Below are 23,640 nucleotides of genomic sequence, written 5' to 3' on the forward strand. Positions count from 1 at the left end.
GGAATGGGTTCCCATGTTGTATGAGCAGAGTTCCAATAACACAATGGGGCTTCCCCTTCCCCTTCCTCTCCTCCCCTGTACAGTCCCTCAAGCACCCCCCCCCCAAGTCTGCTCTGGAAGAATGAGCAGAGGAAGAAGTCCCATTGTGCATGGACACCACTGGATGCAACCCAATAACTTTGATTGCTGCTGCCATATTTTAGTGTTCTAATGTTTCTGGAACCAATATGTTGCATTGTTAAATTAGGGCTTTATTTTTCTGTCAGTCACCTTGGACTCCTTAAGGTGGAGTACAAATGTTTTAAACAAAATAAACTGTTTCAATGATGCACAAGTGAAACATTATATATTTGTTTTTCAGCTACTTCTATTGATTAAAACGGTAAACAAAGAGGTAGGTCACTATGCTATCCAAATGTGAACATTGCAATGGCTTACTTCGTCCACCAGTGAATGTGGTGAGTCAACAAGGTTCAGAGATTTCCGGTGGGTGTTCAAAACCTTTGTAGGCAAAGACATCGAAACATCTGGGAAACAAACAAACCAGGTCATTTTAAGTACACAGAAGTGCTATTGTAAGAGCCCACAGTGTTTCGGATACTAAAACATTATATTAAGGACCTAGTTGTGCAGTACAAGAAAATACGTGTAACCAACACCACTGGAACAGAGAAAGATACTTTGAGGGGGGCAATTCAGAATGTTGATATATTTCATTAAATTTATACCCTGCCCTTTATCCCAAAAGAGTCCAGGGCAGCAGCGCTTAAGAAGGAAGTAGGGAAAGGGTTAAGTATCCTTTCCCCTCCTCTTCTCCAACTCACTTCCTTCCCAAGTAGGAAGAAAAACAATATGTAACATCCAGTTAATCTCTCTATTTCTCCCACCTGAAATCAGCAATCATTGTAATATGCTAGCACGTCTGAGGTCTGGAGAAAGATAGTATCTTAAAATGCAGAAGTTAATGTCAGCATGCTTTGGTTCAACACAGGACAGAATGCTAAGCATCAAGTGTGTATACCCTTTAAAGGCATGTTCACATTGCAGAAAATTTCACTTTTTCTCCCTAGTATATCCAACTAATACTCTGTGCAATTTGCAGTTAATTATCAAGTTCTGTCCCAATTTTCACTGTATTTCTAGGTTTTAGCACCTCGCAAATGAAGTACAGCACCTATTGACCCATGATGTCCCTTGGCAACAGTAATGATGATTTTAAGAAATATTTCACGACATATTCTCTCCTTCAGATTCGTAAGTGTTTTTTTCATCATCTACAATCTGATTATGCACTTATCTCCCTTATTCATCAGCTCAGTAGACTAGAGAGTTCTCTGTAGCTTTCAATTTTTATTCTTGACTTTACACATGTGGTCACAATGTGATGCTTATTACTGAGAACTTTTGACAACAGAAATTGGTTGCAAATTGTCCCATTGGTACATGCCATCATAATGTCCACTTCAACTTCAGAGCTTCAGTGATGACAAGCTAATTGTCCGTTACACAGAAAATTAAACATTATTTCAAAGGAATTGTGCTATAAGGAATATTTCTTGGTAACTACAATTAGCGTGGACTAACCGTTTTAACAATATTCTTAGCTTTAGCATCAATTTAGCATTTACAGGCATTTCATCTGTGAAATGTTATAAAACTCAAAATGCTGTAAAAAACTTACTGGGAACATCCAGACCCTTCGTCTTGGCCATGATTGACAGTATTTCTCTGGTAGAATGAGCAGCACTAAACACATAGCTTGAACCAGATGTTTTTGATATTGGAGGCAAGTGTGATTTAAGAGCAGTGCTCTGTAACATTGTGTTTATATACTGGTCCAGTTCGTCCTGGGATTCTGTCAAAACAGGTTCAAAAGGAAATCAGTTTGAAAGAGACACTGGAACTTTACTGTAGGAAAATGGTTGTTAGTGCCCATGTGGCAAGATGGGCGCATGGATGGAAATTTACTGCAGCCTGACCTTTTGGCAGGGCAGGCTGTGCTAGGCATGATGAGCGCGTGAACACCTCATGCTAGACTAATGATTGGTTCACACAGCATAGCCTAATGGTGGGGTGATGCCCATGTATGGTATTTGTTTTTAGCTGCAGGTTGATACAATGTTGTATTTTCTCCTAAAAGAGTCGAAGCTGCTGCTGGCAAGAGGCTGCAGGCAGAGAGTATGTTTTTTACTGTACACAATAAATGTTGGCTGTTAGGCTTGGCGTGAGACTGATTATTGATGACGAGCAGGTTCTCGTCACTTTACTTCCTTCTGACTGACATCACCTTTTGGCATTGGAAAAACAATATAGGTAAAACAATAATAGTAAATAATCACTGTCATTTGTTAAAGAAAACAATACAATGATTAAATGTTTCAGGCCATGGCACGGGGGTTGCATTCCGGATCTTCGTGCGTGTCGATGAGCACATGTAAATCCACCTCAACCCCCCCTCCTGGGCCGAAAATAGCCCCCGTGTTGACAGTTGTGCACCAATCTCACACACCATTCACATGTACCCTGCTCATCTGCAGCTGCTACAGATGCTCACAATATCATCATCTTCTTCTATTGTTCAGGAAAAGGTTAACTTCCCAGCCCTTCCTTAGTGAAGGAATTAGGACCAGGACAACGAATCCAACATAAATCCCAGGCTTCTCCTTTTCTCCCTCGGATCTCCATCTCTGTCCAGTCTCATTTCTTCCTCCCTGTGGCCTTCTGCAACTCCTGGCCTCTTCTGTCCCACTTCTATCAGTGTGATTCCTCCATCACTCTGGCCCTACTGTGTTGCTACAGTCTATACACTTCTCTCTAATCGCACACAGAGGAAGGGGGGGAGGGTCCCCAGAGACAAGAGAGATCCTACAATGAGACTAGGATATAAGGAAATTGGACATAGCAGCATACCATGAGCCTCATCAGAAGGCTGCAAGGTAACAGTTTCCCCCGCAGCAGTACAGAACAGCATCTATAGCAAATTCAGTAATAAATACAATTCAACAATACATGAATATAGAAGACATATTCTATATGCAAAACGTATCCCAGGCAGCTTGAAAATATGCAAGCATTTAAATAACAGTGTTTGATTATTATTTTTTAAAAAATATGTCCACTGTTAGTTAGACGAAACATGAACAGTACTGTCCTCAGTCAAGAGAAATGCCACCAAAAATACTCAGCCAGCTTTTGTCAGGCTGTATTTGTACATTTCAGTTAAAACATGCTGTTAGATATTCCCCAAATACAAATTTCAAGAACAGTATGGGCAAATCAACCTTTCCAGAAAGCCACCGATTCCTTTATGATCCGATTTGAAATATATTCCTCTGACACTGGCTTTGAGATGTGTTCACTTTGGCAAGTGTGTGTATAATTTGAAACATTAAAAAACCAAAACCAGTACTACCTTTGCTGCCGAAGTCTGCATAATCTAGTTCATATCCACTTTCAGGGCTGGAATAACCTTCATTGTCATCATCAAAGAGCTTCCCATCAGAATCAGGGTCCAGAAAGCTGAGGTTTGTATAGAATGAAGTGGTCAGGAAGTCTGAAAACTTGCCCAACTTCACCCTGAAGAACAAACATCAAAGCAGCCAAAGAAGAAAAGAACATCATTTTATATGAATGCTTATTGCACTAGATATAAAAGTTTTCCCACTATAATCAGCATTTGCTATGTTTTTGACTATTGTTGGCACTGTGCAGAAGAGGGAAGCACAGCTCTATACAATCATAGCTAAATGGTCTCCATACTGACAGACACTCTTTCTTTGATTACTAGATGGTATTACTAGATGCTATGGGAAACAACAGGAATAGCCATCAAGACCACCCCCTGCTTGAGAGATACTCAGCCTGCAATCCGATACAGGCAACGCCCCAATTTGAATGGGACTTGCATTCCAGGTCATTGTGCATGTCAATAGAGTATGCATAAGCCCACCTTTCCCCCATTGCAACCTCTTCCAGTTCTGAAGAAAGGCCCACGTGTGCATAGTTGTGTGTTCTTTGAATGCGTGCAATGCAGGGTTTGCCTGTACATGCTTAATTGAGAGCAACTTCCATTGAGTAGATGTGCAACCTGCCAAGTTGTTGTTTTTTTTAGTAACTCCCATGCCACAAACTTATGTGCATTTATACAAAATTAAATTCCATTAATGCAATTTGCTCTCTGGTAATGCATGCTAGGGACGCGGGTGGCGCTGTGGGTTAAACCACAGAGCCTAGGACTTGCCGATCAGAAGGTCAGTGGTTCGAATCCCCGCGACGGGGTGAGCTCCTATTGCTCGGTCCCTGCTCTTGCCAACCTAGCAGTTCAAAAGCACGTCAAAGTGCAAGTAGATAAATAGGTACCGCTCCAGTGGGAAGGTAAACGGCGTTTCCGTGTGCTGCTCTGGTTCGCCAGAAGCGGCTTAGTCATGCTGGCCACATGACCTGGAAGTTGTATGCCAGCTTCCTCAGCCAATAAAGCGAGATGAGCGCCGCAACCCCAGAGTCGGTCATGACTGGACCTAATGGTCAGGGGTCCCTTTACCTTTAATGTGCATGCTACTTTTCCTGCCCTCCCAACAGCATACAAAACAAACATGATTAACGCACAAGTCTACAATGACAAATGACTTGGGAAGCACAGTGACAACCTCAAAAGAGACTAGTGGGGCAAACCTATGAAACACTAGACAGAGAACACAATAGTCTGATGATATGTTTTTGTCAAAGCCAGAGAAAGAGGAATATCCTCAGGCGTCAATGGGATTGTGGCACCTACCTGGCCCCTCCAAAGTAGCCATCCCCAAGTTTTCTCACTGTGGCAAGAATTGCTGGATCAATGTCAGACCCATCATTGGCTAAAAAGGAGGAAAACAAAACATGCATCATGGCAATAGGTTCCTTTATCAACTCATTTTAAAAATAAGTTAGCATATCCGATGTGGAATACTTTGTAAAAATAAAATAACCGAAAGAAAAAATGGGGGGGGGGGGGACTAGCAACTCCTAAAGTGTATTGCTGACTGGTTTGAGTTTCCCTTTCGTAAGATGGGGAGGGGGGAAAATCTCGACTATAGGCATTTTAACTCAGTCCTACTGAGTTCCAATGTGCACCATATACTGGCATTCTGTTTTACTACCACTTCACTTATTAAATCTGTTTGGGAACAAAGGAAGCTGACTTATACCAGACCAGTGTACCATCTAGCCAGGCATCATTCTACACAGACAAGCAGCGGGTTTCAGAAAGCCGTATTTCTCCAGACCCACCTGGCAAAGGAGATGGTCTCCCATTTTGGTTCTATAAAGGAGATGGTCTCCCATTTTGGTGCTATGCTCACAGAGTACTTGTTCACTACATGAACTGTATATTTTTATCTTCACTCTAATCTGGTGTACCCCTATGAAGAGCAGGATACACAAGGATATCTCAGTAGCTATTTCCATAAGTGGGGAACACGGTTGCTAGGGAACTCCAGCTCAAAGAGGCTGCTGCTATTTGCAGCATCAAATCTAAGGCCATGGATGAGAGGAAAGCACTTTAAAGTGAAACAAATAATAATAATAATAATAATAATAATAATAATAATAATAATAATAATAATTTTGGAACTTAAATACACACGCCACAGCTTCAAATTTCCCCCATTTTTTATAAAAAAAAGCCAGATTAATGTAAAATTTTATCCTGAAAAGTGGTCTTGCATATTTAGAAAGTCATTTGTTTCTCTGTTGGATAGAATCTATCCCTGCCTCTTATTTATAATCCAGTATGGAATGTAAAACAAATAACAAAAAAGCTTCTGTTGCAAATGGCATGAACATTCAGAAAAAGCTGGGTCCAACCATAATATGGAAAGTCATATGATAAAGGTCACATGTTACTGACTGAGCATTGTATTGGTTATTGGGAAAGTGAGGGTTGGTCTTCCTGTAATCCTCCAACATGAAGTGAGATAAGCCAACTCTGTTCGTAGCATCTCCACAATCATCCGATTGTCTAAAGCCAAATAGAAGTGATGCTGATCTATAAACTGGAAGGAAAAACAAATTGAAGACAAGTGCTTATAGATTTCTTTCTCGGCAAAAGCTTTGTTACCATTAGTTCTATGGAAGCCCATCACAACCCAGGGACGAGGGACCCCATGACTTCACCTGCAGCTCTCCTCCATCCTTGATGGGGAGATGTTCTCTAGCTACATCAGGAAGATCCCCATCCCTATGTGCTCACTTCTGGCCTGTGTAATTAGCAAGTCTAGTTTTAATTTTTTTGGAAAGCTGATGAGCTTATCAGTATTCCTATTTTATTTCATTTCCGTGTGTAAATGGCTGGAATGAGTTTGATACAAGTTTCATCAGTTCAGCCTACATAACGTCAAAGAGGGATATGTAAATAAGCAAAGTGTTTCACCAGCAATTGGGAAACAGAAAGCTTTCCAAGCTCACCTGTGGGGTAAAAGTAAATATTTGATTTCTTATAACATAGAGCTTAGATGTTCCCAGGACACCAATATGTCGGTAAGGTCTTCCACTCAGCTTCATGCTCTTGTTGCGGCCTGGAAGGACAGAAGAATACAGCTAATATTTACTTCTGCTCTTATACTGTATTCAACACAAATTAGTCGTAAACATTTTGCTGCCGGAAGGAAAACATAAAAATCATGAACATTTTCCTTATATTCCAAAAGGCTTTAAGGCTTGTTCTTTTGCAAAGCAAGTAGTGCACTGCTTCAGCATGAAATTTCGTGGAAAGGCACTGCCTAATTCATGAAATCAGTACAGTGATACCTCTAGTTATGGACTTAATTCGTTCTGGAGGTCCGTTCTTAACCTGAAACTGTTGTTAACTAGAGGCGTGCTTTTGCTAATGGGGCCTCTTGCTGCCGCTGCGCCGCTGGCACACAATTTCCATTCGCATCCTGAGGCAAAGTTCTCAACTCGAGGTAACTCTTCCAGGTTAGCAGAGTTTGTAACCTAAAGTGTTTGTAACCTGAGGCGTTTGTAACTCGAGGTACCACTGTAGTACCCTTTTGAGTGGAATTAGCAAGTAGGGTAATGTTACTAACATTAGAAAAGATTTGTATAGGGCGCGAGCCTATATGTAGGCATAGAGAAGAGGTGCATAAAATTTGCAAGCCTCTCCCTAGTTCTTCTAATACCAATTATTTTTCTAACAATTTGCACACACGACACAGCCCCAACTAGAACATTTTTGCCCAATTCCATTACAATTTCTTGTCAGATCAATGAAAGCAGTGCTCTACTTATTTCATGGCCAAAAACTTTTTACATAAATAGTGTGTTGATATTTTCTTCTGGCTTTATTTAGATAAGTTTAAGAAGAATGGTTAAAATCTCTATGGCTAGAATTTTCTTGGCCAACACTCAACAGCTTTCTTATCTGCTTGATCATTAAATGGTAACAGAAAAGCTTATGAAAGCATATCTACTATAGAAGTCTTTACTGCTGCAAAGATTTGTGTTGGTTTTTTTTTTTTTAAGCAATTGCTATAATCCAGCACACTGGTGTTCAGGCCTGGGCTCAGAACTACAGGGGGAGCTTCCTGTGTGCACAGGAAGGGGCTTGATGAGATTGACAGGGGGTGGGACCACACAGGTGTCTCACTGCCAATGTTTGTGCCCATTTTCCCGGCTCCAACCTGACTTCCACACAGTGAATGAAAGTCTGAAAGGAGGAGTGGCTGTGCTCATGGAGGCTCCTATGTCATCAGGTGCCTGCAGAATGGAATTGCTTAACTGCATGATGGGAATTTAAAAAAAAAAAAATTACATCAGCTCCCTCTTCAAATCTTGTTCAAGATACAGAGGCTGGAGGAAAAGGAGCCAGGAGGCAAGTGCAGCATTGGTGGAGAAGCCAGAGGCATGCTTCCATTCCCCTTTAAATCATATGGTGTGCCTTACAAAAGGAAATTCAGGAGGCAATGAAACTGAGTTTCCAACAAAGCATATAAGGGGCACATTATGAGTCACAGAGAATGTGGAGGTTCTGCTTTGGTGACCTACATAACTTAGGACTGTGCTAACATTTCAGAATTAAAACAGGTATATACATATACAGTGGTACCTTGGGTTAAGTACTTAATTCGTTCCGGAAGTCCGTTCTTAACCTGAAACTGTTCTTAACCTGAAGCACCACTTTAGCTAATGGGGCCTCCCACTGCTGCCGCACGATTTCTGCTCTCATCCTGAAGCAAAGTTCTTAACCCGAGGTACTATTTCTGGGTTAGTGGAGTCTGTAACCTGAAGCATATGTAACCTGAAGCATATGTAACCCGAGGTACCACTGTACTTCCCCACAATTTCAGAATGGCATGTGATTTTAAACTTGCATTCCAAACAAGAAAATGACATGGGAATTGAGCAGCAAAGATGGGTAAGCAAATGATAAGGTTTCACGATCCCTTTGTTACATCACCTACCAAGCTTGGCATACAGATTGCTCAGAATCCGTGCTGGCTGAACTCTGGTCGGGTTAATGTCAGCAATGCTCTGAACATGGATTCCATGGTGTTTCAACAGCTTCTTAATTTCATTTGTCTCTGCTATGACATTTACTGCACAAGAGAAAAAAATTATAATAAAGAGCAAAACTTCAATATCTGAAGCAAAAAAAAAAGTCATCTGGAAATACTATACTATAGATACACAAATCTTCAGGAAGGATATAAGCGACATTTTTTTTCATTGCACCTATCTGCCTAAGATAATCAAGGAAGGATGAAAGTTGTTATATAGCTATCCTACATGGGTGTTTCCTTTCCTGAGACTTGGGAACATTAAAAAGACACGTTTGGACATACTGGAGTTTATCTAAAACTACAATAATAGAAGCTCAGCTTAGAATGGATGCCAAACTGACCAAGAAAGCTACCATTGAGCCTAAGACAACAGCAACTTACTGTATTTTCCCGTGTATTGGACAAGGTTTTTTTGACTAAAAAATCACGTCAAAAAACTGGGGTTGTCCAATACACGGATAGTAGCATGGCGGGGTGTGTGTGGGAGAAGCACCGCGCCACCAGCCATTCAGTTGGTGGAAGTGCGGCTTCCCCAGATGTCACAGTGAGTGGGGAGCAATCTGGGGGGTGTTTCCTGCCCCCAGCTGCATGGGGGGGGGGAGAAGCTGTGAGCCACCAACCAGCTCTTTGGGGCGGGGGGGAGCACAAATTCACCTGATGCCACTGCGCACGGGAAACGATCTAGGGAGTGTTTCTTGCCCACAGCTGCGTGGGAGAGGCTCAACAACATTGGGCCATCTCCCCTCATTTTCTTAAAATTTAGTCCCCCCAAATGGAGGGGGGTTCTTATACAAGGGAGCGTCTTATAGACAGAAAAGTATGGTAGTTAACAAGCAGAATCAATGAAGGTTTCCTTCAGAAAATGGAAGACTTGCGCAAGTGAAAAGAACAAAAAGGGAAATAAACTTGGACACTAAAATGCAAGAGGACAAGAAATAACTGTAAAGAAGTTCAGAAGCATATCCCTAAAAGAAACAACAACAACAATAATGACAACAAAAATACAGTAATACCGTTTGACTACTTCAGAAGCAGGGAACCAGTTAGGGAAGTGGCTGGAGCATTAGACAACAGGAAAGTTAAAAGGTGTGCCAAGGAGATTGCAGAGATGAATTCCCTGCAGCTTTTAGTTTTATTATTTTTATTAGTTATTTAATAAATTTTACTGCCCTTCATCCAAGGACCACAGGGTGGTTTACAATATAAAACACAAAAAACACATATCATAGTAACAGAGAAAGAGAGAGGTGGAATCTACACATGTAAAAAATATTCTGAAAATGCTTTTTTCAAAGCATTTTAAAAAATACATTGAATTTTCCATAAGGCTCACCATTGCCATCTAGTGTCACATTGCATATTGCACTTTAAACATTTCCTTTGCAGTCAAAGTTTAAAGAGCCATAGATTGCTTAATTAAGCCAAAGGTCTATTTCCGCTGCAAAAGACACAGGGCAGGTAGCCATGTCTGAACTGACATTCTGAAGAAGGGAAGCTAAAGTAGTAAGGCACACAACAAAGATGGTTTCCTGACAAATTAAAGAAATCAAGAAATAGCTGAGCTTCGATAGTACCCTTCTGAGAGCTCTTGATGAACTCAAATGTGAAACTGCTGACCTTCCAACAAAAACAGGTAACTGCACAACATCAACCTGAGAAAGTATCCACACAGCAACATATGCTTTGCACAGTGCTGGCTGCAACACTCAGCATCTTCACTACTGCTTAAAGGTAAAGGTAAAGGGACCCCTGACTATTAGGTCCATTCGTGGCCGACTCTGGGGTTGCGGCGCTCATCTCACTTTATTGGTTGAGGAAGCCAGCGTACAGCTTCCAGGTCAGTGGACTAAGCCGCTAAGCATGACTAAGCCTCTTCTGGTGAACCAGAGCAGCACACAGAAACACCGTTTACCTTCCTGCCAGAGCGGTACCTATTTATCTACTTTCACTCTGACATGCTTTTGAACTGCTAGGTTGGCAGGAGCAGGGACCGAGCAACAGGAGCTCACCCCATCACGGGGATTTGAACTGCCGGCCTTCTGATCAGCAAGTCCTAGGCTCTGTGGTTTAACCCACAGCGCCACCCACTTCCCTCACTACTGCTTACCAGCACTGAAAAGTAAGGACAGCAATTTCCCCCAGGCAGTGACCTCCAGTAGTTTTTCCTAGTTTCTTACTGGCTTTCTTACTGGCTTTCTTTCTTTCTTACTGGCTGCCACTGCTATTTTATTTATGTATTAGAACACTGATGAGTGTGAGATCCGCTTGATGGAGAGGTAAAAGCACATCATTTTTATTTCCTTTTTCCTTTAATTTGTGCTGGGGTTAAGTAAAAAATTGTATAACAATAACCACCAACCTTGAACAACAACATCGGGCTTAAAAGCGGTTGAAAACCTTCTGTTTAATGGATCGATTTCACCAGTAGCCAGAAATCCCTGCGAAGGTGAGGAAAATTATACAGATTTAAGCGAGTGCATTCCTGGGCAATGGCACAGAAGAAGGAAGCTTCATGATCGTGCAAAACCATTGAGGTTTCAGACAGCCTTGGGTACCAAGATGTTGTTGGACCACACATCCCTCACAATTGGCTGTACCGGTTAGGACTGGTGGGAGTTGGCATGCAACAACAGCTGGAGTCCCAAAGTTAAGAGAAGGCTGGTCTAAGTGGGCAGAGTTGGCTCCAATAATTTTCCAGTTTGAAAATTACTTCCAGCCACTGCTGAAATAAATCTGATCTCTAATGCAACTAGAAAAGGGGACGATAAGGTCAAAGCAACCTGTCATAATTGTCAAAGCTGTGTCAAACATAGTTACCTCTGCTAGGAGGGCGCTGAGAATGTACAATGACTGGCCCCACAGATGAGGAAGCTTTCCAGCTGGGACACGGTCCACTGTGTGAGGATTCTCATATTCTTCATTCACCTAGCAAATGAAACAAAGAATGCGAACAGGTTCACACATCACACGTACCGAGGATTTATGAGGGTGTAGCACTTGTTAAAATCTAAAGCTGAATACAATCCCAAAGGTTAAAATATATTACAGAAAATGGACAGCACAACATTCATACATAATTGGGCGAAACACATGGTGTGTCAGAGGTCGATAATTTACAAAACCAGGCATGTTCCACATTGTCTTACCTTATCTGGAGGAACAGCGTATAGTTCTGGCATCAGAAGAATCCCGTTCTTTTTCCTAATGAGTATCCCCTCCAAAGCATCTCTGTACTCTTGTACCTACAAAGTGCAAGACAAGGACCAAGGAACTGAAGCTCATGGGTTTTGGTTTTTTTAACAACTGGAAGAGTACCTATGCGGTGCTGGGAACACTGGCAACATCCTCTTTGTGAAAAGTGTCCGTGTCAGAGACCCCATGAACATAAGAACATAAGAAGAGCCCAACATCCCTTGCATACAAAGACGAGGCCTTCTCTCGTCACCTTCAATAAGTGAAGCACCTGATGCTACAATGTTAAGGCCACAGGGTTGAGTTTAGAGCTCCCATCTCTGGTGCCACGGGCACTGCTACTGAGTTAATGTGAAGTGCTCCTGTGCAGGAGACCTTGCAGGCGGGAGGCGAGGCAGCACTGTGTGAGGAGAGCAGCACAGCCCCGCAGCTTATAGTGCTGTGGAGCAAATGGGGGTGAAACTGGAGAAAATGGAGAAAATGGAGGGGGGGGAAACATTCTAGTCTTTCTCTCCCTTTCTGGCCACATAGATATCATAGTTGGTGCCATGATATAAGCCTGATGAAAGGGAACCTATGAAGCTGTATTATACTGAGTGAGGTCATCATTTAGTCCAGTTTGGTGGCAGCTCCTTACAATCTTAAGGAGAGATTACTTGTCCTCTCAGCACAAGGACATTAATTCCTTTAAACAGAGATGTCTAGGATGCCTCACGGTAAGTGCAAGAGCTGCAGGTAGGGGGAATGATCAGATTGCCCATCCTCTTCTACCCAACTACTGGAGCTTAGCTGATTCATAAATACCTGCTACAATAATTATTACAGTTTCAACTTATCATGTACCTTACCTGAATTCTGTCTCCATTAAACACTCCATCAATTAGGAAATAGGTCCAGAATACAGGCCACTCACATTCTATGTTCTCAAATAACTTGAGCTCAGCAGGATCGTAGTGTAATCTATTCGGATCCTAGAAATGTAATTGCTCATGTCATGCTTTATTATTACAGTGCTATTTCACAATGTATTATGCTTGTATTCTGCCAAATCTCCAAGGAGTTTCACCTAGCAGAAGAATTCCCTTCTCTGTTCCATTTTGTTGCACACAGCACTTAGCTTTTCAAAGGACTGTGCCAAACCTGAAATTAGCTTAGAAGCACAGATATACCAGCTTGGCACTGAGGGCCAATCTAGATGTCATATCAATTGAATGATTACAATTAATGTGCAACTTAAAAAAATTAAATCAGAATGAGAACAGCTGTCTCAGGGTGGTCAGTTTACTCTTTCTCCCCATGCTACAGTTCTGACAAAAATCTTTCGCCAGCTGAAGTTAACCCCGAGTGGAAAGCTCTCACTGATGCCTATGGAAGCATAACTTCCAGGGCTAACATCAACCTTGCTGTGTGTGTGAATAGGAAGGTAAAGGAACTTTTCTTGGGACCACAGCAGGGATGGAAAGGGTTATGCTTATCTCCTTGCACATTCCAGTCCTAATGAGGTGCCCCCCCCCCCAGGGTTGCTATTTTTAAAACAATTCTGATATTGGACGTTCACCATGGAAAAGTGGCATGCAAATAAAAATGAGTGACAGTTTCAGAAACAGTACTTCTCTTGGTGTTTTGTAGCCATCTCGAATAAATCGGCAGCAGCCATACCGTCCCTGTAAAAAACAAATTAGTTGTAGTATAAAAGCATTGTTATATTTTATATAAGCATCTTTTGTTCTTAATCAAACAGAACATGCTTTCTTCATCTGTTAATAACAAATATGGCCAAGCTTATCATCTACAGATAAATGAACGGAAGATTTGTTCAGAAGCCAAAATGAAACTCTTACCTGCAGCTTGGTGATAATTTCATTTTTCGTTGCATTCACAACATTCATATCCTCTACAGCAAAGGCTGGGTAAGAAATAATGGACAAAAGTCCAGCATCAATCTCTTTTGAGGTGGAAGCCCTTGGCAGCATGGAGTACAGAATAGACTGAGCGGAATATACACAGAGCACCAGCAAAAGACAAGACAAAGACAAAATAAAAACATTTAGTTTCATGCCAAAGTGTTTTATCAGACCAACAAAGAGCACCCTGGTCACTTTTGATATAAAATCTTACAAACTATTTTCTAATAAACTATGGTAATTCACACGGGAGGGGAATTTGCTGCATTGGCAGGATACAGCAATGGCTGGCACATCCGGCAACAGAATTAGGCTGCTATCATGAAAAACCGTGAGAACTAATAGGAATTTCCCATCAGTTATGAAATGCTGGTATTCCCAGATCTTCAGCTTCCATAGCTGAAAATAGCACCCAGTTGAATTTGGTGGTGCAACCATAATTTGATGTCTATTTCTAGGGGAGGGGGCTAGTCAGAGCTTATAAGGGGGTGGGTGATTTGCTGTACTTTCTTTGAGATAGAAAGGAGAATTGGATTTACCTGACAATGCTCAACTTCATCTGGAAGGACATGAATAACTGACTTGTGTCCTCCTCCAGCTCCAAAAAGGTCCAGTTCATCAATTGCTTCCAGTGCAGCCTTCAGAAACATATGTGTGTGCTCAGTAACTTTTTAAGTATTGAAAAGTTCAAGTATTGGTAATGAATGAGATGGCAATTGAATAACTATTAAAACAATCACACACACGTACGTATGTATGTACATATAGCCAAATGGCACAAAATCTTTATCTTACTTTTCTTCATAAGAATCCCTTAAGAGAGATTGCAATATTTTCCTATTGCAGATTGACAGGGGACTTTAATAGCCTGCTCCAACCAAATTCACTTGGAAGAAGAAACAGTTAAGAATGGCTTCAAAGTGCTGCATATTTTCTCAAGATCACTGAATTAAGCCTGCTTTTAACTTTACTTGGGTGGTGTAGGCTGAAAATCACTCCCACGTTATGGAAGCTTGCCATAGCAGCTACGCTGAATTGAAGGAGCTCAGTACATATAGCTGAATATCACACAGAAAATCATCATACCAGCACCAGCTCCAGGAAATTGTGATACTATTTACTGTTTAAATCTATAGCTCACCTTTTCTCTAAGGAGCTCAAAGTAGCAGACATGATTCTCCCCACAAGAACCCCGTGAGGTTGGCTGGGCTGAAAGGCAGTGACTGCCCAAAGGTCATAGAGTGAGCTTCATGGCTGAGAGGGGACTTGAACCCTGGCCTCCCAGGTCCTAGTCCAACACTCTAACCACTAAAGGTAAAGTCCACGAGTGGCACTGTAGCCTAAACCACTGAGCCTCTTGGGCTTGCCGATCAGAAGGTCGGCAGTTCGAATCCACGTGATGGGGTGAGCTCTAACCACTACACCACACTGGCTCTGTGTGTGTGTGTTTAAATCAGGAAAATGAATTACCATCTCTTAGTTCAAATTCAAAATATTCTATCCATTGAACAACAGCACAGTGGCTGTTTACTGTTGGGAAAAGTACAATCAAGACCCATCAGAAATCAATAGCAAACCTTCTATTTATTGCAATAGTCCTGGATTGCAACACTGAACTGGAAGTAAGTTTCACAAAAATCAACGAGTAGAAGTATTGCATTTATCATTATAGCATACTATTGTTAGTTTACAGTAAAAAACAAAAACAAAAGCAACAACCATCTCACCTTGGCCATTCCTACAGAGCTTGCATTCAGTTCAGGGATGCCCTGGTTCGTCTTATCACCACGTTCCCACATGCCATAATCCTGAAACAAAAGAAAGAGGAAAGCAGAATTAAAAAGCAACTTATCAGATCCAGAGACACACATATGTAGATGTGGACTGTGCATACACTATTGTGACTAAGAGAGAAGAACTAAAGCAACACTACTCAGTGGGTTTGGTTCACACATTAAGCTGACATATGCCCAAGGCTTTTGCTTGCATACTCCTTCCTCGTTCTACCCCTTCTTCCATCCTTCATTCTTGGCACACCACAATTTTATACTTGCTGGATTACTTAATCATAGTTTCCTGTTATAGCCAAACCAGGAAACTATGGTTACCACTAAAAGAAAAAGTCAGAATCTTAAACCACTGCCACAGTGTCCTTTCTCTTGGCAGATCAAGATGAGCAGGTGACAGCAAAGGTTGCAAGGTTTTTAGCTGGGGAAATCAGAATAAGATCCACTATTTGACTATTGATTCAAAATCCTAAAATGTATTTTATATAATTGACTTTTTATCTCTATTCTTTGTATATTGTATTGTTGCTTTATTGCTATGGCCGATTGCTGATGCATATAAACATTCATTCATTCATTCTTAAACAATGGTTGGGAGTTAGTTTAAGATCCTGGTTTGTTCCAATACATTATTTCAATTTTATTTGAAATAAATAAATAAAATGACCTTCAGCATACTTACAGCAACTTTGTAGGCAGCCTCTATGTAAAACACGAGATTCTGTACAAAGGCAACTTCATCAAGCGTAAATATAATACGCAATCCTAAATAAGAAAGAGCCACCATTAGGGATACATATTACCTTAACTCCAGTCAATAGTTCCATTTGGGGGTTCTTATGCTCCTGGTAGAGCACTGAGAAAAACTTCTGCATGTAAATTGTGTGTTACACTCTAGACAACTGCTGGTTGAGGACCCATTCGCTCCACCCCATAGAACAATGGCCTAAACAATGATAGGTGTAACCAACTGCACAAGACAATGTTTAAAATAGCTTTTAATTCTGTGAAAGGTGTTGTCTAAAATAAAATGCATGCTCAGTTCTTAAATGGAGATGGGCTTTTCCAGTGATAACCTTATTCCATAATCTCAGACTCCCACGAGTGCCATACATCATGCCTGTGATTTAAACACTTAACTAAAGCAAAATAATTCTTCGGCAATAAGTAGCATTTAAAGTACAGATTGTTAAGTACTGAAACAACCATCTGTTGGTGGGCAGTCTGTCAGTCATCTATAGGATGAGTGTCCTTGGTAACACATTGCAAATATGAGTTGCCATGTACCCTTGCACAAAAATTAAAAGGATTCATGAATGAGTAGGTGCTTTCACTGAAGGAAGAGGTGGTCACCCAGAAGTTGTTGGACCACAACTCCCCTTCATGCCTAATCATTGGCCATGCTACATTGGGCTGATGGGAACTGAAGTCCAACAGCATTTTGAGGGCCACTGATTCCTCATCCCTGTTGAAAGATGTCCCTTGCAAAACAATCAACCAAGAACAACTTAGCAAAACCATTTTACAGTGTTCAGATTCAAAACCAGATAAAAATGGAACACAATAGTAAGTCATTGTCATTCCATAAAAGGTCAAGCCATTCAAACAACTACAGGAGATCTGGAAGGCAACTTGTCCACTCTAATCTGTAACTAAGCAGACATATGGACTACATTAAAAGGCAAGTCTGATACTAAATGTGATTTTTTTTGAGGGGTGAAATGTTGCTTGCTGATTATAACTGTCCTAAGTTAGAAAAGAACAATGAGTTCCACAGTAGCTTACCTGATGCTGTCATCTGAGCCAAGAAGAGAAGGTAAAGGGAAGTTGCATCTACTTGCAGATGTCCCCACTCATTGTCTCCAACTACTGTACCACAAGTGGCTGTATTATATTTGGCATGCAGGCAGTCCTTGGTACTCTGTGTGTGCTTGAACTTCTCAACCTTATCTACCTAAGAAAAACAAGCAATATTCTGAAAGTAGTTCTTTAGTCATAAACATTTTCAAAATAATAATTCTGACTCAGTCTAGATTTTGGTACAGTATAATTTAAAGGGGGTGGGCCTCTTAAAACAAATTATTTCCTCTTCAACAAACCAATGAAGTCTCTTGAATAGAGCTGTGGAAATTTACTGTAAACAGCCAGTCACGTTGGCCTGCCTCTTAGATTGTTTCGAAGACTGACACACAGATAAAAGCTTCTAACTGGGAAACAGAGCCGCTAAAAAGAAATCAGGCATCCTTTACACAACATTATACAACATTGGACTTATATAAAGGAATGAAATATGCAAATGGACATCATCCTAGCCAATATTTGGGCCTGGAAGAATTAGGTAGTGTTTTCAGTTCTCAGCAACCACACAAGAAAAAGAAAGTATTCCAAAAACACTGCACTGGGGCTAAAATGTCGTGGATTCTAGCCCAAGGATAAAAATGTCAAATTAAAAACATTGAACACAATCTCTCAATCACTGATCATGTACAGTAAGTTCACATGTGTACCTATAGTGAAATTGCTAGGGAGACGGAAACAGGGAGACTATGCGTTTTTTATTTTAACCACTTGAAGCGCCCAACTATGCACAATGTTAATCACACCATTTGCTCTCAAGTGCAAACTTTTTCTTGCAGAAACAGCCAGTGTGGGAAGAGGATGACGTTTGCCAGAACCTAGGCATAGGGGGTGGTTTAAGGTCTTCAGTCATTTGCACTCTGGTGCAATAAAGAGAGTGGGGGTCTTCTCACATCTGCAATTTGCATGGGACAATAAGTCCCACTGTTCCTTCAGGCCACTAGCGTACTGCACTTCCAAGAAGGAGGATTATTTCATTTATACTAGAGAGGTATGCTGTATAAATAGAACATGCACTTAAAATAGTTTTATATGTAAGATCCATTTCATGGCAGGCTGCCCTTAAATTCATTTTAGTTGGACTCATTTTAGCTTGCAAAGTCCAAAATGCATTTTCCCTCCCACGAGTGGAAATGGTTTCAGAGGAGCAGCTAGGTACTACTTTCAGTATGCCGAAAGTACTACTTTGTTTGAACCTGCCTTCTGCAGTGTGTCCCATTCGCCACACCTAAAATTGCATTGTTATCATTAAACCTGGTCATGCCACTGAAAATAACAGAACACAAGTCATCCTGTTTATCATTACCTGTCTCATCATACATTGCAGAAGTCCCCGCATCAGTTTCACAACGTTCTGCAGGAATATAATTAAAGAAAGCATGCAAACATTATTTTGGGTCTTAATAACTAATGATAAATGCTCGTGTAAAAAAAAAAGAACATTTACAAAACTAGCCTATACATTTAAGAAAACAATTTGCTCAGCTGTGTAACCTGATTTTATGACAAAGATACAAGCTAGAACAATAAGCAATTGCTTTATGTCACGGCTAAAGTGATTGGGTGGTCACAGAACCAAAAGAATTTTTTTAAATAATCATTCCTACGCTATAAATAGAAGCTCAGAGTTTTCCTCAGGGACACAGCAGGCAAATGTTGCCAATTCAAAATTGGCAAGCTAATTACAAGGCAAATCCCAAATATTTCTGGTTTGTATTAAGATCATGATTAGCTCTGCACCAGGCCCAGCATTAGCTCCCTCTGCCATTTCAGTCACCCTCTTCCTTTTTGCCACTGAAACTTACCAGGTGGTGGTGGTGGCAGTAACAATAAAAACAACAGGAACAGCATTCATTATGCTTTGCAGCACCCCCTAAGACATAAAGATTTCCTGAGTTTCTGGGGCCATAGCAAAGAATAAGAGAGAGAGAGAGAGAGAGAGAGAGAGAGAGAGAGAGAGAGAGAGAGAAAGAAAGAAAGAAAGAAAGAAAGAAAGAAAGAAAGAAAGAAAGAAAGAAAGAAATTGCTATTGCTGCTATAAAAGTCAGATGAGATTTGAGAAGTGGGCATCAGAAGGAACTTGTGAGGAAATCTGGCTTCCATGAAGCTTGAAATGCACCCAAAATGTCAAAATTTGAGCCTGTTAGGAATTGGGCCTAAAATTGAGCTTGTTTCAGGTGAGCCTGTGAATGGAGCTATAGAAGCTCACATATCATTACAGTGCTGCCTCGCAAGACGAAAAGAATCCGTTCTGTGATTCTCTTCATCTAGCGGTTTTTTCGTCTTGCGAAGCAAGCCCATTGACGGATTAGCGCCTTATCGGATCAGCTGATAAGCGGCTTAGCGGCTTAGAAAAAGGGGGGGGGGAACCCGCAGGAACTCGCAATACATTTTTGTCTTGCGAAGCAAGCCCATAGGAGATTTGTTTTGCGAAGCACCTCCAAAACGGAAAACTCTTTCGTCTAGCGAGTTTTCCGTCTTGCGAGGCATTCGTCTTGCGGGGCACCACTGTACTGTACAAAGGGGGACCCTTAATTGTCCTTCAAACGTGGGTAATGGATTTATGAAGTCAATCATCAAATGGCTGCTTCCCCCAAATCTCATCCATTGCTTTGATCTTTCCACTTTTTAACACCACCCATAAATTAAGCAGGATTCACTATGCACTGAAAATGACAGTATGTTTATTCATTTGTAGAGAAGTAAATATATTCATCTTTACATATCATAACAGAAAGTAAATAGTGATCCAAAGACATACCTGCTCCAATTCATATGCTTTGGCTTTATCTTCATCCCGATCTGCATTCTTCCTGTAGGCCATCCCCAAGCCCCACACAGCCAAAATGCTGTAAATATTATCTCGTACCCAAGCATCCTTTTGCTCAGTACTGGCGGAGAGCAGTCCTGTAACAGGGTTCTGAAAGAAGAATATTTTTTTTTAAGGGTTAAACAGCCTGAGCACTTCTAAGCACACCTTACCCTAGCGTGTGCATTTATGTACACATTACTTGGCTAGAGAACTGTACCACAAAATTCAGAGAAGTGCGAATTTCACTGGGGAAACCATAGAATCATAGGTTCAGGTACTGTTTCAGAAAGTATGAATGAGGTAGATTCACCCATTTCTCATGGGTGTTCTTCCTGCATTTGGCCGCTACATCGCCAGCGGTCCAATGAAAACTATGGTTGGGCCTGGATTGCAAAGCAATGAGGCCCCTACAGCTGCCTGAAGAAGCCATATGCTAGGCCAAAGCAAAGGAACTCTTTTAAACTTTTCCATCTGGGATGTCCCCCTCGCCCCCCTCAAGACCACTCCTCCATTGCTTTTCACCTCACAAGGAAACATAGCCTCATCTTTTTTCCTGTAAGCTAAAAATCAGCTGGGGTGTGTGTGGCTTTTTGAGAAGAGAAACGGTCAGAGAAATACTGGCTGAGCAGGCTTTTTACTCCTGCCGCTTCTACACTGAAATTTGCAGTATTGGAAGCTACATTCAGGGGTTTTTTAAAGGGGGTGCAAACGCAAACACACACACACACACACACACAGGTTCACATGTCTGTATGGAACCTGTACTTTTGTCTAATATTGCATGTTAGACGTAGGTCAATTACAGCACTCATTTCTGTGCTATGGGAAGAAAAAGAAGGAGGGTGTGTGTTTTAGCAGCTTCATTCTGGGCTCAGAGCCAGAGGAGTAATGGAACATTCTAAGGAGGAGGTTTCTGGGGAACTGACTGTGCACAGGAACAGAGAATGATCTTTAGGTTTTGAAACGTTGTGAAATATTACAGAGCCACAACGGCTGTTATCAACTGTCCTTATGCTTCAAGGTCACAGGGAGAGCTGGGTTGTGTGTGGACTATTTTTATCCCTAAACCTATTAATTATTAAACTTTTGAGGGAATAAAGTCTTAGTAAAATACAGTATAAATTAAGGGGTTAGGGGGGTTTGCTTACCTGGGGCAAAACCATGGCATTTAAAAACATTTCTTACATTTTAAATGTTTGCACAACTTATTTTGGAATTGGATTTGGAATTGGAATTTGCTCTTGCGTGGTAATGAATCATCTAAGGCTTTAATCCCAGCCCCACACACCTGGGAGTAAGCCCCACAGAATTCAATAGGGTTTACATCTGAGTAAGACATGGTTAGGGCTGTGCTGTAAGATACAAAAATAAATAAATAGCACGTAAACATAAAGACTGTCCATGTGCTTGTGGAAGACACCGACTCATAACTAATCATACTACCCAAATTATGTCTTGGTGCCAGAGGGACAAGGGGTAAAAAGTGAGAAGGGTGTGGTGAGAAAGGAACTGAGCTTAGAAGTCACTCTGTGCTTTTGCACTGCTGGTTTCCACTGCCTGCAATAGCATGAAGTTGTGAATGCAAAGAGAAGTATTCTACAACTCCCTGTTTTCACATCCATGGTACTAAGAGCCAGGCACGTGCAGGGGGGACGGGTAGCCTTGCCCCAGGCCTCTGGGGGCTGAGCTGGCCTGGGATCTCTGCCAGGAGCCTGACAGCTTTACACTGTCAAGCCAAGACAATCTCTGCACTGGCCTGCTTAAAGCACGTAGGTAGGAACCTTCATGGTAAGTACACTGGTGAAATATCATTGTATTCTATTTGTTTATTTCATAAAATGTATATACCGCTTGATTGTTGGGGAAAACTCAACAGAAAAGATAAATCAATGAAATTATCACTAAAAATTTACAACCATACGGAAAGGTAAAACCACAATACAATAGACTAAAACAAATTAAAACTCATACGAAGTTTTAACATATAGACTTGTCTATATAAGAATGCCTTCAGCAGGCACCAAAAGGAATACAGTGGAGGTGCCTGCCTGATATCAATAGGGAGGGAGTTCCAAAGGATCGGTACTGCCACACTCCTGTGCAAAAGGCACAGATTGGAAGGCAAAGTTGGAAGGACGCATTGCATCTTTTCAGGATGCTTTTTCGGTACTCTGTCTCAGGACTCCAAAAACAAACACCCAACTGGTTGTTCTCAAGGTTTGTAGATCTCATACTGTTCAGAGTCCTATCGTTCAATCATTTTCTATTTTGGACAGATGGGCCCTTCAAGCTGCTAAGTGAAGTTGGCAAGTCCAAAATAAGGTAAGTCTCTGGTCCCATTAGTATCTCACTGATGGATGGGAAGTTCCTTATGTGCCATCGTGATAATGCTATTTGCTGGGTGCATGCCAACTGTCAGTAGCTATGATAAGGAACTGGAGTCTCATAAATTGCAGCAAATGGGAATGAAGGAGAGCAGGCAGAAGGCACTATCACTGTGGCAAGCATGGAGCAGGCGGGCGCAAAGCTGCCCTCTGGCTCAGAAATCTCCACTTACCGATATGCCATACTGACCCAGTGCCATGTTCACACGTAACGATAAGCCAAGAAACCTTGGCTTAACAAATAATACTGTGCACAATACTGATTCCTTCCACCTCACTCCCCACCTGGCATGAGCGGGTAAATAAAACAGCTCGGGGTGACATCCAAATGTTGGACTGTGGTTTGTTTGTCCCTAACAAGTCAGGATTTATAAGCCAACAGCATTGAACCCTGGCCAGTGACTTGGCAGGTGGGACAGAAACAAACCAGGATTCTGGGTTTCGATTTCACGCTACACTGGCTCACTTGCCCCCTCATGCCAGGGGAGGGCTGAGGTGATGAGCAAAGCAAGAGTTATGCACCAGAATGCATGCACAGAATAGTTTATTAAGCCAAGGTTCTTGGCTTCTGAATGAATGCAGCCATTACATGATCAGACTGTGATCACAAAACTAATGTGCCGTGGTTCTGGCACTGAAAATAACTCTGCATGAACAGATTTTGTTGCAAGGGAATCTTAGTAAAATCATTAGGGATTCACCTGGGACGAGGATTTGGCTGAGACTGTACTAACACAGTTTACCAAAGCTGTGTATCTACCATCATACTTGCAGATAAGCATACACAACATGCAGAATTGTAAGGTTGTAGAAACCTGCACATTTGTTCTGTATGATGAGATTCAAACTATGTGCATAATACCAAAGAAGAAGAAGAAATGTGATCCTCAGCTACACTGGTGTAACCATTCTGCAGCTCTAATGTCTTTGTTAGAACAATTAACAATTTAAGAAACCCATTTAAGCAGGAATCAGAGTCTAGCCCACAGTGCAGTTCTGGGAAACACGACAGCTTACATAACATCAGATTCACTGTAGCTGTGCAGTGATGCTAGAGCCATCTCAGTGGTGAAATAAAACTGTGTGGTTTTCTCATAAGAATCAGAATGCAGATAGCATGCCTTGTTAAAAACAAACAGACAAACAGTGAATGTTTGGTTAAAACGCACA

At 41.4% G+C, this 23,640-nt stretch overlaps 1 protein-coding gene across 4 annotated transcripts in view; it reads right to left on the reverse strand.

Annotated features, from left to right (window-relative positions):
• PHKA2 (phosphorylase kinase regulatory subunit alpha 2) overlaps positions 1–23,640 on the reverse strand; it is a 55,470-nt gene that overhangs the window by 22,829 nt on the left and 9,001 nt on the right. For all 4 annotated transcript variants that reach the window (XR_014525794.1, XM_083501821.1, XM_083501822.1 and 1 more), the window contains exons 3-21: positions 20,036–20,194; positions 18,581–18,628; positions 17,203–17,371; positions 16,100–16,182; positions 15,358–15,438; positions 14,170–14,268; positions 13,568–13,714; positions 13,337–13,390; positions 12,575–12,697; positions 11,681–11,776; positions 11,352–11,459; positions 10,894–10,972; positions 8,436–8,570; positions 6,442–6,551; positions 5,885–6,029; positions 4,775–4,853; positions 3,413–3,576; positions 1,682–1,855; positions 439–527 (exon numbers count right to left, since the gene is read on the reverse strand). Coding sequence is in view for 3 of the 4 variants with exons in the window: in XM_083501821.1 (XP_083357947.1) it covers positions 439–527; positions 1,682–1,855; positions 3,413–3,576; positions 4,775–4,853; positions 5,885–6,029; positions 6,442–6,551; positions 8,436–8,570; positions 10,894–10,972; positions 11,352–11,459; positions 11,681–11,776; positions 12,575–12,697; positions 13,337–13,390; positions 13,568–13,714; positions 14,170–14,268; positions 15,358–15,438; positions 16,100–16,182; positions 17,203–17,371; positions 18,581–18,628; positions 20,036–20,194 (2,142 nt within the window). In the remaining variant the exon portion in view is untranslated. The remainder of the gene's footprint in view (positions 1–438; positions 528–1,681; positions 1,856–3,412; positions 3,577–4,774; positions 4,854–5,884; positions 6,030–6,441; positions 6,552–8,435; positions 8,571–10,893; positions 10,973–11,351; positions 11,460–11,680; positions 11,777–12,574; positions 12,698–13,336; positions 13,391–13,567; positions 13,715–14,169; positions 14,269–15,357; positions 15,439–16,099; positions 16,183–17,202; positions 17,372–18,580; positions 18,629–20,035; positions 20,195–23,640) is intronic.

The sequence above is a fragment of the Podarcis liolepis genome, assembly GCF_965112155.1.
Source record: "Podarcis liolepis genome assembly, chromosome: 4".
Taxonomy (NCBI): domain Eukaryota; kingdom Metazoa; phylum Chordata; class Lepidosauria; order Squamata; family Lacertidae; genus Podarcis; species Podarcis liolepis.